At 24.4% G+C, this 17,460-nt stretch overlaps 4 protein-coding genes across 4 annotated transcripts; 2 read left to right on the top strand and 2 right to left on the bottom strand.

Moving 5' to 3' along the window:
• Positions 1–4,300: 4,300 nt before the first annotated feature.
• RAP1 (rhoptry-associated protein 1, putative) lies at positions 4,301–6,586 on the top strand (the record flags this gene model as incomplete). Its single annotated transcript, XM_029007481.1, has 1 exon — positions 4,301–6,586. One exon carries the CDS (start codon positions 4,301–4,303, stop codon positions 6,584–6,586), a length of 2,286 nt encoding a protein of 761 aa, XP_028863865.1.
• Positions 6,587–8,144: 1,558 nt separating this feature from the next.
• On the bottom strand, positions 8,145–8,659 carry PmUG01_13047900 (conserved Plasmodium protein, unknown function; the record flags this gene model as incomplete). The annotated part of the gene is made up of 2 exons (XM_029007480.1): positions 8,145–8,216; positions 8,324–8,659. The coding sequence occupies 2 exons, from the start codon at positions 8,657–8,659 to the stop codon at positions 8,145–8,147; spliced, it is 408 nt and encodes a 135-aa protein (XP_028863864.1).
• Positions 8,660–11,745: 3,086 nt separating this feature from the next.
• PmUG01_13047800 (eukaryotic translation initiation factor 2 subunit gamma, putative) lies at positions 11,746–13,143 on the top strand (the record flags this gene model as incomplete). The annotated part of the gene is made up of 1 exon (XM_029007479.1): positions 11,746–13,143. One exon carries the CDS (start codon positions 11,746–11,748, stop codon positions 13,141–13,143), a length of 1,398 nt encoding a protein of 465 aa, XP_028863863.1.
• A 1,378-nt stretch (positions 13,144–14,521) lies between these two features.
• Positions 14,522–15,768, bottom strand: PmUG01_13047700 (conserved Plasmodium protein, unknown function; the record flags this gene model as incomplete). The annotated part of the gene is made up of 2 exons (XM_029007477.1): positions 14,522–14,720; positions 14,960–15,768. The coding sequence occupies 2 exons, from the start codon at positions 15,766–15,768 to the stop codon at positions 14,522–14,524; spliced, it is 1,008 nt and encodes a 335-aa protein (XP_028863862.1).
• Positions 15,769–17,460: the final 1,692 nt, after the last annotated feature.

Genomic DNA, 17,460 nt, shown 5'->3' with positions numbered 1-17,460 from the left:
TTTGTGTGCACCCTTTTATAGCTTTATTTCACCGTTTTGTTATATCATTATTTCTCTACTCACCTGATTTTCCCGCTCTTAAAACAGTCATGTTAATTAAAGAAACTGGAGAAAACAGACACATCTATAGACTTTAATACATATACATGTAGCACATATGTACATATGTATATATGTAAGTATATATATATATATATATAAGTATACGTAAATATACATGTACACTTAAGTTTCTTTTCGAAAATATGCAGAAATTTTACTTGTAATTAATTTATAATTAACAAAATCAAGCATAATAAAGATAAAACTGGCAATATGAGATAAAATTCCATTCACATTTTTTTATAAATATGAAAAATGTTCCTAAGAATTTTATGTGTACTTTTTATTTTTTTAGAGGACTGAATCATAAAAATTTATCAACGCAAACTCTTAAGAATACGTAAGAGCCGGAATAACCTATTTTTTTAATTTTTTCTTTTTTTTTTTTTTTTTTTTTTCACATTTGTAAGCTTTGTTATTTTTGCCCCTATTTTTTCTTTTATCCTTTCTTTAACTTATCTGTTTTGAAGAAAAAACAAAAAAGTATTGTATCCAGTTAACATCATGTTCGAGGAATATACTTTTTTTCTTTTCGTTTAGTCATTTAACGTGTATATGTGTACGTATATGTGTATATATATTTATATGTGTGCTAAAAATTAGGAAATGTATCTAATTTTTCTTTTTCCTCTTATCATTTAAATCTTATTTAAAATAATGAATAGAGGTTACTTTATTAATATATTTTCTTTTCATTAAAACACACAAAAAAAAAGAAGGTATTTTCTTTTGTGATTTTTCCAAAGGTGAAGAGATAATAATTGTGATTCGTTCAAAATCACATACATGTATGTATATGTATATATGTATATTTGTATATATGTATATATATATATGTATATATATATATATATATATATAGATATATAGATATAGATATATAGATATGTATTGAGTACGTATAAATATACGCAAGCATATTTGTACACTAGTATATAAAAATATAAAATGGTTACCAACAAAAAAAAAAGAAAAAAAAAATTTGTAAGTTCGTTATTTATTGGCACGTGTGTTCTACTGTGTATGGTATATAAAAATAAAAACCACTTGATTCATTTATATAATTTTTTTTTTTTTTTTTTTTAACTTGTTCATACATAATAATTTGTATATAATAACAGAATAGATTAATCATGTCCTGCTTGAATAATAAAGGGATAATGGTTAGAAAAACTGTAACACCATTTTATTACACTGTTTTTATTTTATTTATTTTGAAAAAAGAATTATTTTTTCCATTTATTAAAAAAAAAAAAAAAAAAAAAAGAGGGAGAGAAGTAATATGTTTTATTCATATATATAAGTAGCATGATAACATTTGACGATGTTCTTATTACTACGTAAATTTAGCTTTATTAGAAAAATTTATATCTTAAAAAAAAAGGAAAAATAAGTATCCTCTTAAAATACATATTAATGTGAGCAACAGTTACATATATAAAATAAGGTTTTTCACAGTAAAGGAAAATTTATAAATTACCCTGATGTGTTTGCATGCTTGTATCAAAAAATATATATATATATATATATATATACATGTGTACATATATAGGTGTACATATATATGTATACATATATGAGTTCATCTGTATATATTACCGTCTTCACGTGAATATATGGAGCTAACACTTTTAGCGAACTTAATGAAATACCATAATGTATACATACTCAGCAAATTTTTTATATATTTAATTTAAACTTTTTTATTTCTTCTTGAATGAAATATGAGAGTTATTATGATGTTACTAACTTTGCGTGAATTGTACATGTAAATATACAAATACATACGCAAATACTATGAAAGTAGAAAATACATATACTTTTTTGGAAATCACAATTAGCCTTAGTACAACTAAGTTTCCCATTTGGCAGCACAATGAAATATGTGCAACTATTATTATGAGTTCCTTTTTAAATATAGAAAAAATAAAACGACATTAATTATGGAATAAATGCAGTATATATATAAAAATATTTGCATTCTTGAGTTTACAATTATGGGTGCTTATATTTTTGTATTGTTCACCAAAATGAGAAAATTATAAAAATATATGATGATGATATTACATATACTCCTTTTTATCCGCTGTTTTTTTTAAAAACACAATTTTCCTCCAAGTTTTGGGTTTTTTCATTTTATTGTTAATAAAAATTAAACTCAATTTATTTTGGAAAATATGGAATAATCAATTTTATTTTTATAAAATGCTAACGTACGCATCTACACATAAAATAATTACACAGTGTTCTGATGGCACAATAAATAGTTCAAGATATTGATAAGTCATGCATTTTAAAAAATGTATATATATCTTATACTACAACATTAATTTTGCAATAAAAATAAAAATATTAACTTTATGAAAAATATTTAATATGTTGGAACATATTGCATAAAATAATAATTTTTACTTTTGAAAAAAATAAATTTTTATAGATGTAAAAAAATTTTTTTCCCTTTTTTTTCCAAAATAACGCTTTTTCCAACAGTCTGAATGCTTACAAACCGTAATGTTCTCTAAAATTACTTTGGCGACAAAGGTACATGTTAATATAGTCAAGTACAAAATATAGTGTAGTCACCCGCATATGGCTTATATTGTCTGTTCCACATATTAAAACTCAATAAATATTTCGCAAAATCCTTTCATCCATTAATAAAATTGGTTTCCTTTTTTTCAGGAGCAACATATTTCACATGCATACGTAAGTATGTACGTACGTATATATATATAAATGTACATATATATAAACAAGTATATGTGTACATTTGATTGTTTATTTGTTCACATACATACGTGTATATATATGTATACTCACATGTACATGCATGTCATTTTTCTGGTACTCTTCCAATTTTCCCTTCTCAGAGGAGAATAAAAAAAATTGGTAAAATTTTAAAACCTAAGAAATTTACGTTTTTATATTTTAAATACGAAAATAGATAAGTTATTTTATGAATTTATGCATAAATGAGTAAAGCAAAGAAGGAAAACTTTTTTTTCTAAAGATTCATGCACTTTATGGCATAGAAATATAGACTATCGAAAGGAAAAAAAATAAAAATAAAATAATAAAAAAATTGTTATAGTATGTACTATATTCACAACTTTTCGCATATATTTATGACGCTTCATTGCATTTCACAGTATTGCTATTTGTGTCAAGAAAAAAATATATTTTAAACAAATTTTGCTGTTATCTCTTCCATAAAAAAGAGGAATTAATCACTTAAGTTTCTCTGTATGTGGTGCATTATAAAAGTAATGAATAAAAATTTTTTCTATGTAAACTCTAAACAGTGAGAAAAAAAAAAAAAAAAAAAGTAACACCAATTTTTAAAGTATGCACTATAAAGCAGAAACGCGATGTCATACCAATTATACCGTAGATTTACAAGCGAAAAGATGGAAGGTATTACTACCAAGTGTGTAAGGACATAAATACGTGTATGTATGAGTTTAAAAAAATAAAATAAAATTTACGGTAAATTGTGTTAATAATTTATTTGTGTAAATAATTTGTGCGAAACTCAATTAAGTGGATATTCGCAACACTTGAAAAGTTACAATTTTTAAAAACAGATGTACATATATATATATATATATATATATATATATATATGTACATACATATCAGTTTTATATATGTATATTTTTTAGTGTAAAACTATAAATGAGATTTGCTAAATTTTGGTTGCCATTTTATTTTTGTTCGAACGTAGTATCCGTCCTTTAATTTATTTTGTTGCATTTTTTTATATTTTGTTGCATTTTTTTATATTTTGTTCCATTTTGCTATATTTTGTTACATTTTGCAATATTTTGTTTCATTTTGCAATATTTTGTTACATTTTGCAATATTTTGTTTCATTTTGCAATATTTTGTTTCATTTCGCCTTATTTTGTCATATTTTGACTTATTTCGTTTCTCTTCACCTCTTTTTATCTTTCACGATTTACCTGTCTACTCCTTCGCATTTGTCACAAAGCCACATGGGTTATGATTAATTTTTGTTTTTAGACTTTTCATAATATAATATTTTTAAAATTTTGCATACACACGTGTGCTAGTACTCATATATATGTATAAGTTCTTATTTTAATACACATGCCGTCACGCATATGTAAATGTATATAGGTGTTTTATGCAGGAAACTCTTTTAGACGAATAGCAAATTTTTTTATATCCAAGAAAAATGCTTATTTCCACGAGCTGCATAGTAATACTTGTTCATGTGCTGTTCCAAAACTTTTCTAGCAGTTTAAATTTCAATGGAGAAAAAAGATTAGAAAGGCCCATAGTGTCTGACAATTTTAATACTAATGATAATGTGGATTCATGGAATAATTCACATAATGATAATTTCTCAAATAACAGAATATCAAATGGATCAAATATTTCTTATTTAGAAACTAAAGCTGGTAAAGATGTTTCTGGAAATAATTCTGATTCTAGTGATTCACATAGTGCAAGAGGTAGCAACTCAAGTAGTGATGGAAATAATCAAAAAATTGGAGGATCTGCTGGGGATGGCAAAAGTAATAATTCTCATGGTGAATGGAATTTTATGTCTACTCATAATAAAGATAATTATTCAGATGATAGTACAAAAGTTCATTCAAATGAATCAGGTTATAGTTCTATGGGCAAAATGGGTAAAGGTTCTGAAGGATATTTAACAGGATTTGAAGATATTGAAAGTTATTCCTCTTTTGCTAAGGCTAATGATTCTGCCAAAAATAATTTCGACAGAGAGCTTTACGAATTTGTTAGTCAACATCCCATGGACAAAAGGATTCAAGATGTAAATGTACTAAAAAATGAATTTATAAAATTCAAAGATGAAGAAAATAAACAATTAGACGAAGAAGAAAAGGAAATTGAAGAAAAGAGAGAAGAAGAAAGAAAATTGTTAGAACAAGAAAATGAAAATGCAAAAGAGGAAAAAGAAAACGATACTGAAGCAGAAGGGGAAAAAAAAAATAGTTTTCCAGATATAAATGTTAAAAATAGTTTAATAGGATTTTTTAAAAATTTGAATCCTTTTAAAAAAAAGGAATTAAAACCAGTTAAAAAAGAGATGCCTACAATTAAATATACACCCGAAGCTTTAGTTGATGGTGAAAATGTTATGAGAGCTCTTCATATCACACACAAACATGAGACATACAACCAAACCGTTTTATATAATTGCCCTAATAATAATTTTGTATTTGATACTACAGATTCTATAATATCCGAATTACAAGGATATGGAAACAGAGATTTTATGGCAACTAAAATTTTAGATCATAACAATGAATGCTTAAAATCTATGGGCATACTTGATTTTGAGTTACCAGATAATAAAACAAAATTTGGTAAGGTAATTGGTACCTTTGGAAATTATCATATTAAATCTGTTGATATAGAAGCAGATTTAGTGAAATATCATCCAGACCTGGATTATGTTACATTAGCAGATGATTATAAACTACCAAAAAATGAAACCTTATATTTAGAGAATTTAAACTTTTGCTTATTAAATCCTAAAAAATTAGAAAATTTTCTTAAAAAAAGCGATATTCAGCCATTAGTAGGTTCTGATTCTACAGCATATGAAGAAAATTTTACCAAATATATGACGGAATCTATAACTTGTCATATAGAATCTTTAATATTTGACGATCTTGAAATGTCTCAAGACTACAAAGTAGTACTTCAAAATGTTAAAGCAAAATTATATTTATTACAAGACGGTTTATCATCTAAAAGTAAAAAATTGGTTAACAAAATTTTTAAAAATATTCAAAATAATTCGGATGAAGTTTTTCAAAAATTAAATCTCATTTATGATAATATTCATAATATAAAAAAAGATTATACTTCTTTTGCTTATAGAAATTTATGTGATAAATATTTATCTCATTTCAATATATTCACCAGTATGTATACAGTTACTATCTTTTTAGCAGAATATTTTAGGTACTTTTCTTCATGTTTTAAGAATGTTATCATATATAATACAATAATTTCAGGTATACATGCACAAATGAAAAACTTAATGAAATTAATACCGAGAAATGGTATTTTAACAGACGTTCACTTTAAAGTACTTTTAGAAAAAAAAGGAACAAATATTACTCAAAAGGATTATGTTCAATATGATTATGATCCCACTGTCAAATCTTTTGCTTTTACTCAGTTAGAAAGAGAACCTATGGCTGCTGTTATCAATGATTATTTTGAATTTAAAAAAAAAGAATTGTCAAAAATGGTAGCTGAAATGAAATTGGATTTATTTTCTATTGTAAACGAGGATATAAAAATACCCAAAGATAAAGGAACTAACTCAAAATTAGTACTCAAGTTAATTAAATTATACAAACAAGAAATCAAAAATTTATTCATACAAATGCGTAAGGACTATGTTGATATTATAAAGACCCGTTATAAGGCACATTACAAAAAGAACTACTTGTTATTTAAGCGATTGGATTAGGCCTCCTTTACATAAATAGTTACCCCTTCTGAGGGTAGAAGCACTCACATACGCACACAGGTGTGCATATGCTTCTATAGACATATGTATATACTCATGACCGCCCCGTTTTGAAAGCACACCCCTCACTGTTAACTTCAAAGGAACTGCACAGACTACTACCCTTTAACTGCCTTTTTAAACTGTTTTCTAAATATCGTTTTTACGTCCTAAGGAACATATAACCGGGAAGGTTAATCTACAACATCATTTTTTATATATTCAATGTTTTATACTGAATAAAAATTACTTTTCTGTATTTTTTGTGTTTCCGCTTTAATTTTTTCAATTTTATACGCACGATTTTTTTCTTGTTTTTTTTCTTGTTTTTTTTCTTGTTTTTTTTCTTGTTTTTTTTCTTGTTTTTTTTCTTGTTTTTTTTCATGTTTTTTTTCTTGTTTTTTTTATTGTTTTTTTTCTTGTTTTTTTCTTGTTTTTTTCTTGTGTTTATTTTTTCCTTATTTTTTTATTTACTTATTTTTTAGTTTTTTAACTTTTTTAAATTTATGTTGCGTTCCCGCACTTTACGCATCGGTATATATGTACATAGGTATATACACATGTGTGACATACCAGTGCACGTATATATATGCTAAACTAGAGACAGACGGTATCATTTGCAATATATAACTCTTTCATAAAAACGTAAATAATAAGCATCCGTAATAAGTAATTTGAAATGCTCAACTGTTCCTCGTTCGTAGATTATACCTATTTTTAAAGATCTTTATCTCGATTTTGTATGAGGTAATATTGTTTCTAGAGAGATCAAATGATGCACATAAATATGCTACATAATTGCGAGCTTCGTCTGATATATTTTAATTTAATATTATAAAAGGTGCTTAATTGAGCTATGAATTGTTCTTTCCCTCTGAAGCAGTTATTTGTATTATAAAAATACACCTTTTTTTTTTTTTTTTAAAAAAAAGAGAGGTTCTTTTTAACTTATATGCCTACTAGCATTTTTTCCCTTTTTGGCTTAAAATGGTATATAAGCTTGACCTTTTTTTTTCACCCTTATCGAGGCATTATATATATGTACTTGTATAATTTTACTGAAATGCTAGCAATGGGAGAAAAAAAAAAAAAAAAACCTCCAGTCGAGGTCTTTTACCAGTATAGCTATATTAAAACGTTTGTCATTTGAAACTGTTACAAGTTAATGCTATATTTTGATAGGGTGAAGGTAAAGTTAAGATAAATAACGCTATAGTGTTAACAAATAGGTGAAGACTAACGAAATTTTTTTTAAAAACCCATGGATAATTAGCATTCCTCCAATATTTTATGCCCTTTTCTCAGTTTCAGAAATTTATATTAAAAAGAAGAACAAATGATTAAAGCAAATACTCACACGAAATTCTTAAAAAAAAATAAAGCAGAATAAAGAATTATTTTTAAATATAACACAAATTAATTTTTATTTTTAAGCCAGATATCATGTTTTACAAAAATCATACAATTTTTTTAAGGTGTTATATTTCAAATTAAGGTAATTGTTCCTTATATGCCTATTTTACTTCCCAGTTTTGAAACGTTTCCTAATTTTTCTAACAGAGCGACAGTCTGGGCGTGCTCCATTATTTGCCTGAAAAATGAAAAATAGTAAAAATATTAAAAAAAAAATTATAAAAAAAAAGAAAATTACATGGAAAAAAACATGATTATATATATAATAATAAGAGTAAAACATACTTTTTTAGGATATCTTGCACCAGGGCTTCTATTCCAGAAACGTAAAATTTGTTTTTCCTTTCTTTCAAAATCCAATTTTTTATTAAATATATTTTTATTACTAATAATGATGTAATCATCATTAAAAAATAAGGAGCAAGTATAATCTTTCATTTTGCATTTTTCATCTTTGTTTGTATTAACCGGATTAGTTAAAATTATTTTTACTTTTTCCCCATTCTTTTCACATTTTTCATCTACGAAGGGTATTCTTCTTGTGTTTATATTTGAAAATAATATATCCCTAAAAAAATTATTCTTCCATATGTTATTCTTTAATTTTACTATTCTATTCATGTTTACAAAAGATGAAAATGTATTTTCTCAAATGAGGAAGTCCTAAAGAGTATAATATATCACTAATATAATTTTTCAAATCGAAGAAAGAATGTCCTTTACTTATATATATAGCAGAACTAAAAAAAAGAATATCCTCGTGGCAATATAGTACCTTAAATCTGTAGGGGAAATTTCAGACAAAGTGATCCCTATGTTATTGTTGCTTGTATAGGTATCATTAAAGTAATAAATGCCCTCAACTATACATACATGTATATGTACGTTCATGTGTATATATATATGGGCATAGGATTATTTTAAAATGAATGGTTATACGCCGATATGCCTTACGTTCTCCTATTTTCCCCTCTGCAGCATAAGACAACTTGCATTAATAAAACATATATTTTTCTGTTGCTATTTATGTAAAATAATACTAAACGTTCAAAAAATAAAAAAAAATATGGATATATAATTAAATAAAAAGAACAATACAGAAGATAATATATGTTACGTAAAAACTCTATCAAACATAATAATAAATCCTCATATCACTTTCTTTTTAATCAAACATAATAGTAAATCCTCATAACACTTTTTTTTTAATCAAACATAATAGTAAATCCTCATAACACTTTTTTTAAACGTACGTTTTGCCGAAAAAATCTTTGAATTTCTTATACTTTTAATAAAAAATGTTTAAAGTGCTTTTGCTGTATCTCAGATTTTATGTAAACTCTTTTTAACAGAGGGGCATATATGTAATGCTTATATATATAAATATATACATAAGTGCATAATAATATAAATACGCCAACTATTTGCATATCACCGTTATATAAAATTTGCTCTATAACATGAGCACAGAAACGTTGAAAAGATTGTTCTGTATAAAATATTCGTTTAAAACACAAACTAAATATTGATTTACTATCTTTCTTGAGCAAATATGTTTCTGCATTATATATGCATTCCTACATATACACATAAATATATGTATGTATGCACTATGTATTTATTATGTATGTATGTATTTATGTATATATATATATATATATATATATATATATATGTACACAAACGTAGCTTCGCGGGTAATTATTATCGTTGCTTCTTAAATACGTTTAGAAATAATGCTCCTCCCTTTGGTAACTCTTATCACATTTGTGGTTACACATATAAAAACATTCTTGAACACGCTGTTGCATTATTATGAAGTTATCTATTTAATGAAATAATCTTTTAAATACAAAAATTAAAAAAAATAAAAAATAAATTTTTAAAAGTTATAAAGAGGTAATTAAGATTGCCATTATTTTGGGGGGTAAAACGTTTACTCTTATTTTAAGTGTTAGTTCTTCAACATATCCTCTGAACTTTTTTTTTATTTGTTTTTTCACATATATAGCCTGTATTAGCTAAATATTTACGTACTATGTATTGTGTGCATTAATAAATACCACATCAACCACCTCTGTTTAAAATTTTTTGCAACGGTAAATTATATTATTCCCAGAATAGTAACCTTAAAAAAGTTAAAAAAAAAAAATTATTACCAAAAAATATATATATATATATATATATATAAACATATACAAGCACAAGATGATGTAAAAAAAAGATTTAAATTTAAAAAAATAATTAATAAATATGGTATAATGAACTAAAAAATAAGAAAAACTAAAAAAAAAAAAATTAAAATATATAAAAAAAAAAAAAGATGTTAACACATACATAAGCATTACAGATATGAGAATAAAATTTCTTTTTATGTATACATATATACAATATTTGTATGCGAATTTATACATACGTTTAATATGAAAATAAAAATTAGCAAATAAAAGAATTAAATTTTTGGAAAAATTTATAAATCAAAGAAAAGCGTGATTTGTGGATTAGGTATTTAAATAAATAAATATATATTTAAGTAAATATGTATGCATATATATATATATATACGTAATACAGCTTAACACAATACAAAAGATTAAATTTCACAAAATATAAAATCAAATAACGTAAATACCGAAGCAGCGTAAATAACAACATATGAAGTTTATTATCCTGTGAAATATAGCGAAGAAGGGCGTAGAAAAAGTTAAAGTTTAATGAGAAAGAGTCACGGTTATAAAAGAACGAACAAACATAATTTTACATATTATATATATATATATATATATATATATATATATATATATATATATATATATATATACCTATTTATTTATATAAGTATTTATTTATATACGTATTTATTTATATACGTATTTATTTATACACTTATTTATTTATACACGTATTTATATGTATTATGTATATATACTTTAATTTTATACGTGTTTGACCCTTGTGAATTATCTGTACACCTGATTAGAATAGAGCGAAGAAATTTTTACCAAAAAATATTAACCTAAATAAATATTTTCAAAAAGTAAAAAGGTGGGGAAGAAGAAAATAAATTTTAAGAAGTTAAAAGTGTTTTATAAATGTACAAAAAAAAATTAATATTTTATAATAGGGAAAATATGTACCATAAATTAACTACATGTTATTTTTGTAATATATCAGATATTTCGATTACATAAAAATATATTGTTTGAGATAATTTATGTAATGAATAGCACGTATTATAAATATATAGAATGTTATCATATATACATATATACATCTATATGCATACATATGTATATACTTAAATATATATGTGTATATTACAAATCTTCGTCAGTTCTTCTGAACACTAGCGCAATAACACATAAGAATATTTAGATGTAGTACATGTATAGCATATATATGTATACACATAGAAAGTAGAAGGAATATTTTTATGTACATACATATTTCTATATATGTATATACGTATATACGAATTGAGAAAACACAAGACATATATATAGAGTTAAATTAATTTTGAGGAGTTCCAATTATAACTGTATTTAAGTTTTCTGTTTAACCTACTTAGGAATTTATATTATAAGCATTTATTTGTGTAAATTTTTAAATCTAGATCCGATTTAAGTATCCTTTATCCCACATTTGCTGTGTATGTTTTTTTTTTTTTTATTGATTTCCCTTTTTTCCATTATTGCATATTCAATAAAATGAATGTTAGTGAGAAGGATAAATTGGCTGAGCAAAATTTAGAAACGTTAGATGTAACTAAATTAACACCATTAAGTGAAGATGTAATAAGCAGACAAGCTACAATAAATTTAGGCACAATTGGACATGTGGCTCATGGAAAATCAACCTTAGTGCATGCTATTTCTGGCGTACATACTGTTAGGTTTAAACATGAAAAAGAAAGAAATATTACTATAAAATTAGGTTATGCAAATGCTAAAATATATAAATGCACAAACCCAGAATGTGAACCACCTGAATGTTATAAATCTTATGAAAGTAGTAAAGAAGACGATCCTATGTGTCCACGAGAAAACTGTAAACATAAAATGAAACTATTAAGGCATGTTTCTTTTGTCGATTGTCCAGGCCATGATATTTTAATGGCTACTATGTTAAATGGTGCTGCAGTTATGGATGCGGCTCTTTTACTTGTTGCTGGTAATGAATCTTGCCCACAGCCACAAACATCAGAACATTTAGCTGCTGTTGAAATTATGAGATTAAAACATATTTTAATTTTACAAAATAAAGTAGAATTAATTAAAGAAGAACAAGCATTAAAACAACAGAAAGAAATAAGAAATTTTGTTTCAGGTACTGCTGCTGATAGGGCACCTATTATTCCTATCAGTGCAGTTTTAAAATATAATATCGATGTAGTATGTGAATACATAGTTACACAAATAAGCATACCGAAAAGAGATTTTATATCGTCCCCTCATATGATTGTTATTAGATCTTTTGATGTTAATAAACCTGGAGAAGATATTGAAACATTACAAGGAGGAGTAGCAGGTGGTAGTATTTTACATGGTGTTTTAAAAGTAGGTGATAAAATTGAAATACGACCTGGTATTATATCAAAAGATGAAAAAGGAGAAATTACTTGTAGACCTATCATTTCACAAATACTGTCTATGTTTGCAGAAAATAATAATTTAAAATATGCTGTACCTGGTGGTTTAATAGGTGTTGGCACACGAATTGACCCAATTTTGACAAGAGCGGATCGATTAGTTGGTCAGGTAATTGGTCATTTAAATAAATTACCAGACTGTTTTGCAGAAATTGAAATTTCTTATTATTTATTGAGAAGATTATTAGGTGTGAAATCTCAAGATGGGGAAAAAAATACCAAAGTTGCTAAATTAAAAAATGGAGAATTTTTAATGATCAATATTGGATCGACATCTATTGGATGTAGAGTCACAGGTATCAAAAGTGAGCTAGCCAAATTGGAATTAACGGGACCTGTATGCACAAAAATTGGAGATAAAATAGCATTAAGTAGAAGAGTGGACAAGCATTGGCGTCTAATTGGATGGGGCCAAATTAATAAGGGAAAACCCTTGGAGCTGCAAGAGCCAATTTAAAAAAATGAAAAAGAAAAAATATGAACTTTTCATATAGTGAAATATTTGTGCATATAAATGTGTTATATATATATATATATGTATGTATATATTTACTTATTTACTGTCCATATATAATTTCATATTTTGTTTAAATTTTTTTTACTTAATTTTTAATGTACATCTAATGATTTTTATAAAAATTTTATTAAATTCTCTAAATATTTAGTATCCTGAAAGGAGTAATTTATATAAATATATATACATACGTGTATACGTATGTGTGTGTATACATTTATACATATTTTTATGGAACATTCTGAGTATTTGTTAAAAATATAAAACACTAGTGCATAAGATTATGTGCTGATTTAAATTTTTAAATTAAAGAACGATTTAAATTTTTTTCTTTTTTGTGAAATAATTAAATCCATGAAAAAATATCACAAATGGACACATTTGTGAAAATCAGTGAAAATATATTCAAAAAAAAAAAAAAAAAAATTAAATAAAAAAATAATAATAATAAAAATAATAAAATACATAAGTTATATGTATACCCCATATATTAATTATAAAATGCCTTCGTGAAAAAATCCTTCAAAAGGTATCATAGATATACATATATATATATATGTATATACATATATGTGTTGTTAATATGTACTAATACAGCAAAAAGCAAATATAAGCGTAAATGTCACCGAAAACATAAGCTAAAATTATAAATTCATAAAAACTAAAAAACGAAATGTAGAAATTAAAAAGAATAATTCATAATTATTATAAAAAATTTGCTTCATTCTATTCTCTTTTTTCCCTATAATTTTGTAATATATGTTTACTCATGAAATAGGAAAATTGGAACAACATGCACATAGAAAAATAAGGTAAAAACTACAAAAAATAAACATTTTAAATGAATATGTTTGTAAAATCTTTTTTCTTTTTTTTTATTTTCACACCAATACATTTCACGCAAAGATATATAAGACAAAAATAATAAACATATAAATTATAATACTTTTTAATTCATTAGATTATATATTTAAAAAAAAATAAATAATATAAAATAATTAACAACATAACAATATAATTTACGCATATGAGCAGATATAAACATTATGTCATTAAAAAAAATAATAAACATGAAAAAGTTCTGTCAAATATGAAAGTAAAAATACAGGTTTCTAATATATTTTTAATGCTCTTTTATGCCAGGTTAAGGTCTTTTACTGAATACATATATGCATGTTTGAATGCATGTACATAAGCAAATGCTGTTTTGCTATTTCCGTTCATGTGAACAATGCTTTAATTATGTGATACATACATGAATATAATTCAAATTATAAGGTATTGTGTACAACACTGTAACACATATTGGGTTAATAAAACATTAAAAAATAAATTCACGCTTTAGCGTTATTATTGACTGCATTGGGTTTGAGAATACAAAATTAAAGAATAAAAAATATTTATTTGATTCATTAACTTTGTCGAATGATAAGTAATTAAAATGAACATTTCTGTCTTTATCTATTTTTACGCTAAACTTCCTGTTTGCGCTCAAGTTATCATATATATACTCATAAGACCTGAGGTGCAAAAAAAAAAAAATAAATAAAACGAGGAAGAGGGTATTCATGAAATCACAAAAAGAGAATATTAACATACACACATAAAAATATATACATGCAAAAATATGCATAAAACTATACATATCCAAATATACACATAAAAATATACACATGAAAATATACACATAAATATATACATATATATCCATATACATATGCAGATATACAAATACACATTTGCATATGCAAATTCTTACTTGTCTTTAAAATTAAAAATGGGAGTAAAAATGTTATTGTTATATTTCAGGGACAGACAAACCGATCCATTGTAATCGTTAGTATTGTTCCTTTCAATTATTACTTTGTTGTTGAAACTAATGTTATCACCATATTTATTGTAATATTCATATAATTTGCTTTCTAAATTTACAAGAGCTTTTTGATTTTTAAAATCATAATTTGCATTAACATAAAAATTTTCAAAAAATTGAAAAAAACTTATTCTTTTTATTAAATCTACTGTATTGAACTCCCCTTTAATAATTGTATTGTAAGCATTTGCATACGCATTTACATACACCATTTTCGGAAGCTGATATACTACACTTGCACCTAAATTACTATTTTTTAACACCGGAATATTAATATCTAACCCTAACTCATCAACACAAAAAAAATTATTTTTATTAAATTTTAAAAAATTCGTAAAAATTTCTTGATGTAGAACGTTCCTATTTTTCTCTTCCTCTCCCTCTTTATTTTCTTTTTCTTCTACTACTTTAACAGGTACATCTTCTCCTTTTTCTTTAATGCTAATATTTGCATAAACACTTAATCTATTTTTGTATAATCTTTTCCGAAATTTTGTGTACAAATTAATTTTTTTAATGTTTTCTTTTAAATATTTATCGGACTTTAAAACATTTAAAGTGTTGTAAAAATCTAGAAGGTCTTTTTTAATTTTATTTGAACTCAACGTATATTTTTGACTTCCAATTTGTAAATTTATACATGATACATTATTCACCAAAAAAAAAATCACAAAAACCAAATATACTATGCACATATTTACTATCTGCTGTAGAGAAAAAATATGGGTAAAAAAAAAAAAAATGTTGGCAGCTTGAGTCCTTTTTACTTTTTGCCCTTTTGTCCTTTTTTTTTTTTTTTTTTTTCTCTTTAGTATCTCATAACAAATAATTTTTATTTATGTTTTTCGATGTATACTTCAAAAAAAATGCATTTAATGCAAAATGAATAATCATACATATATATATATTTTTTTTTGTTACATAGTGCTTTTTACTTAAATGATAAATACGACTTGTTCTTTACTGAAACATAAGGGACAATAAGGAAGAATAAGAAAAAATAGGGGAAAAATGAACGAAAAACGAAGCAATAGTGAAGAAATGGCGAAGAAGTAATGAAGAAATAATGAAGAAGCAATGAAAAAAAAAAGTTGAAAAAATGATAAAGTAATGAAAAAAAATAGTAATATTATTAAAAAAAAAGAATTGTGTATAAATTTACAATTAAAAAAGTTAAATGAAGAATTGACTGTATTATCCATTTACATAAAAATCTAAAATATGACATAAAATTTAAAATAGTGTACTAATATTAATACAAATATTTATGTACAAATATATGTATTTATATGTATGTATAATATTCGTACATAATTTTGATGCCATTACTTAATTCCATTTCCCTTATTACATATCTTTACATACCCTGTATGTTAATATTTTCTTTGTTTCATTGTAAGAATCTATATACATTTATTATATGTTATGCAATATTGTGTTTATTTCATTATATTATATTTTTTTATAATAAATTTTCTTTTTTTTTATATTTTTTTTGACAAACCAAGCTCAATTTTCAATTACATCTTAAAACAGTATATTTTTTTTAAGTGTTACAAATGTGTTATTAACAAAGCATTACATTATTTAATATGTGTATGCAATATATTCACATTTATGTATGCTTAACGTATTAGTATATATGTATATAAGTATAAATATAGTATAAGCATGTAAGCATATAAGCGTATAAGCATGTAAGCATATAATCATATAAGCACGTAAGTATATAAGCATATAAGCACGTAGGTTATATAAGCACATTTATAATTGTGAATATATATCGTATTTTGCATGCATATCTGTATTTTTAATCTGTTCGTTACATATGTATTATATGTTATAAGTATATTCTTTGTATATTAATTTAAGTACCCAAACGTTATATTTTTTTAAGTTACTCTTAAAACATTTTAAGTTATTTAGCATGCGCTATTTGTGAAAATAATAAGAAAAATATTTTTAAATTTTAAGATAAAAATAAGCTGTTTTTTTCAGAAAATACAATGTAATTTGTACACGCAGCATATACATAACCTCACATGTTAAATTGCAAACAGCATATACATATATATGTATGTGCACGTATGTATGCGCAAGAATATATATAAGGTACAGTTACTGTTTAACAATTTTTCAGCCCAACAGACGGCATTATTTACCATAAAAGTAGAAAATGGTTTATAACTTTTGGGATTTGCTTGACTATTCTTATTTTAATTATTATATGAAAAATTATTTCCTAAATTATAAGTAAAAATATGTATTAAAAGAAAAAGAATACTCAGGTGAGAGTTAACTAAAAATTTATTTTGAAAATATTGAAAAGTACACAAAGAGCAGTATGTACAAAATATTTTTGTTTTTATTTTTATTCCCTTCGAAAC

The sequence above is a fragment of the Plasmodium malariae genome, assembly GCF_900090045.1.
Source record: "Plasmodium malariae genome assembly, chromosome: 13".
NCBI classification, from domain to species: domain Eukaryota; phylum Apicomplexa; class Aconoidasida; order Haemosporida; family Plasmodiidae; genus Plasmodium; species Plasmodium malariae.
This window is presented reverse-complemented; position numbering and strand designations above follow the sequence as displayed.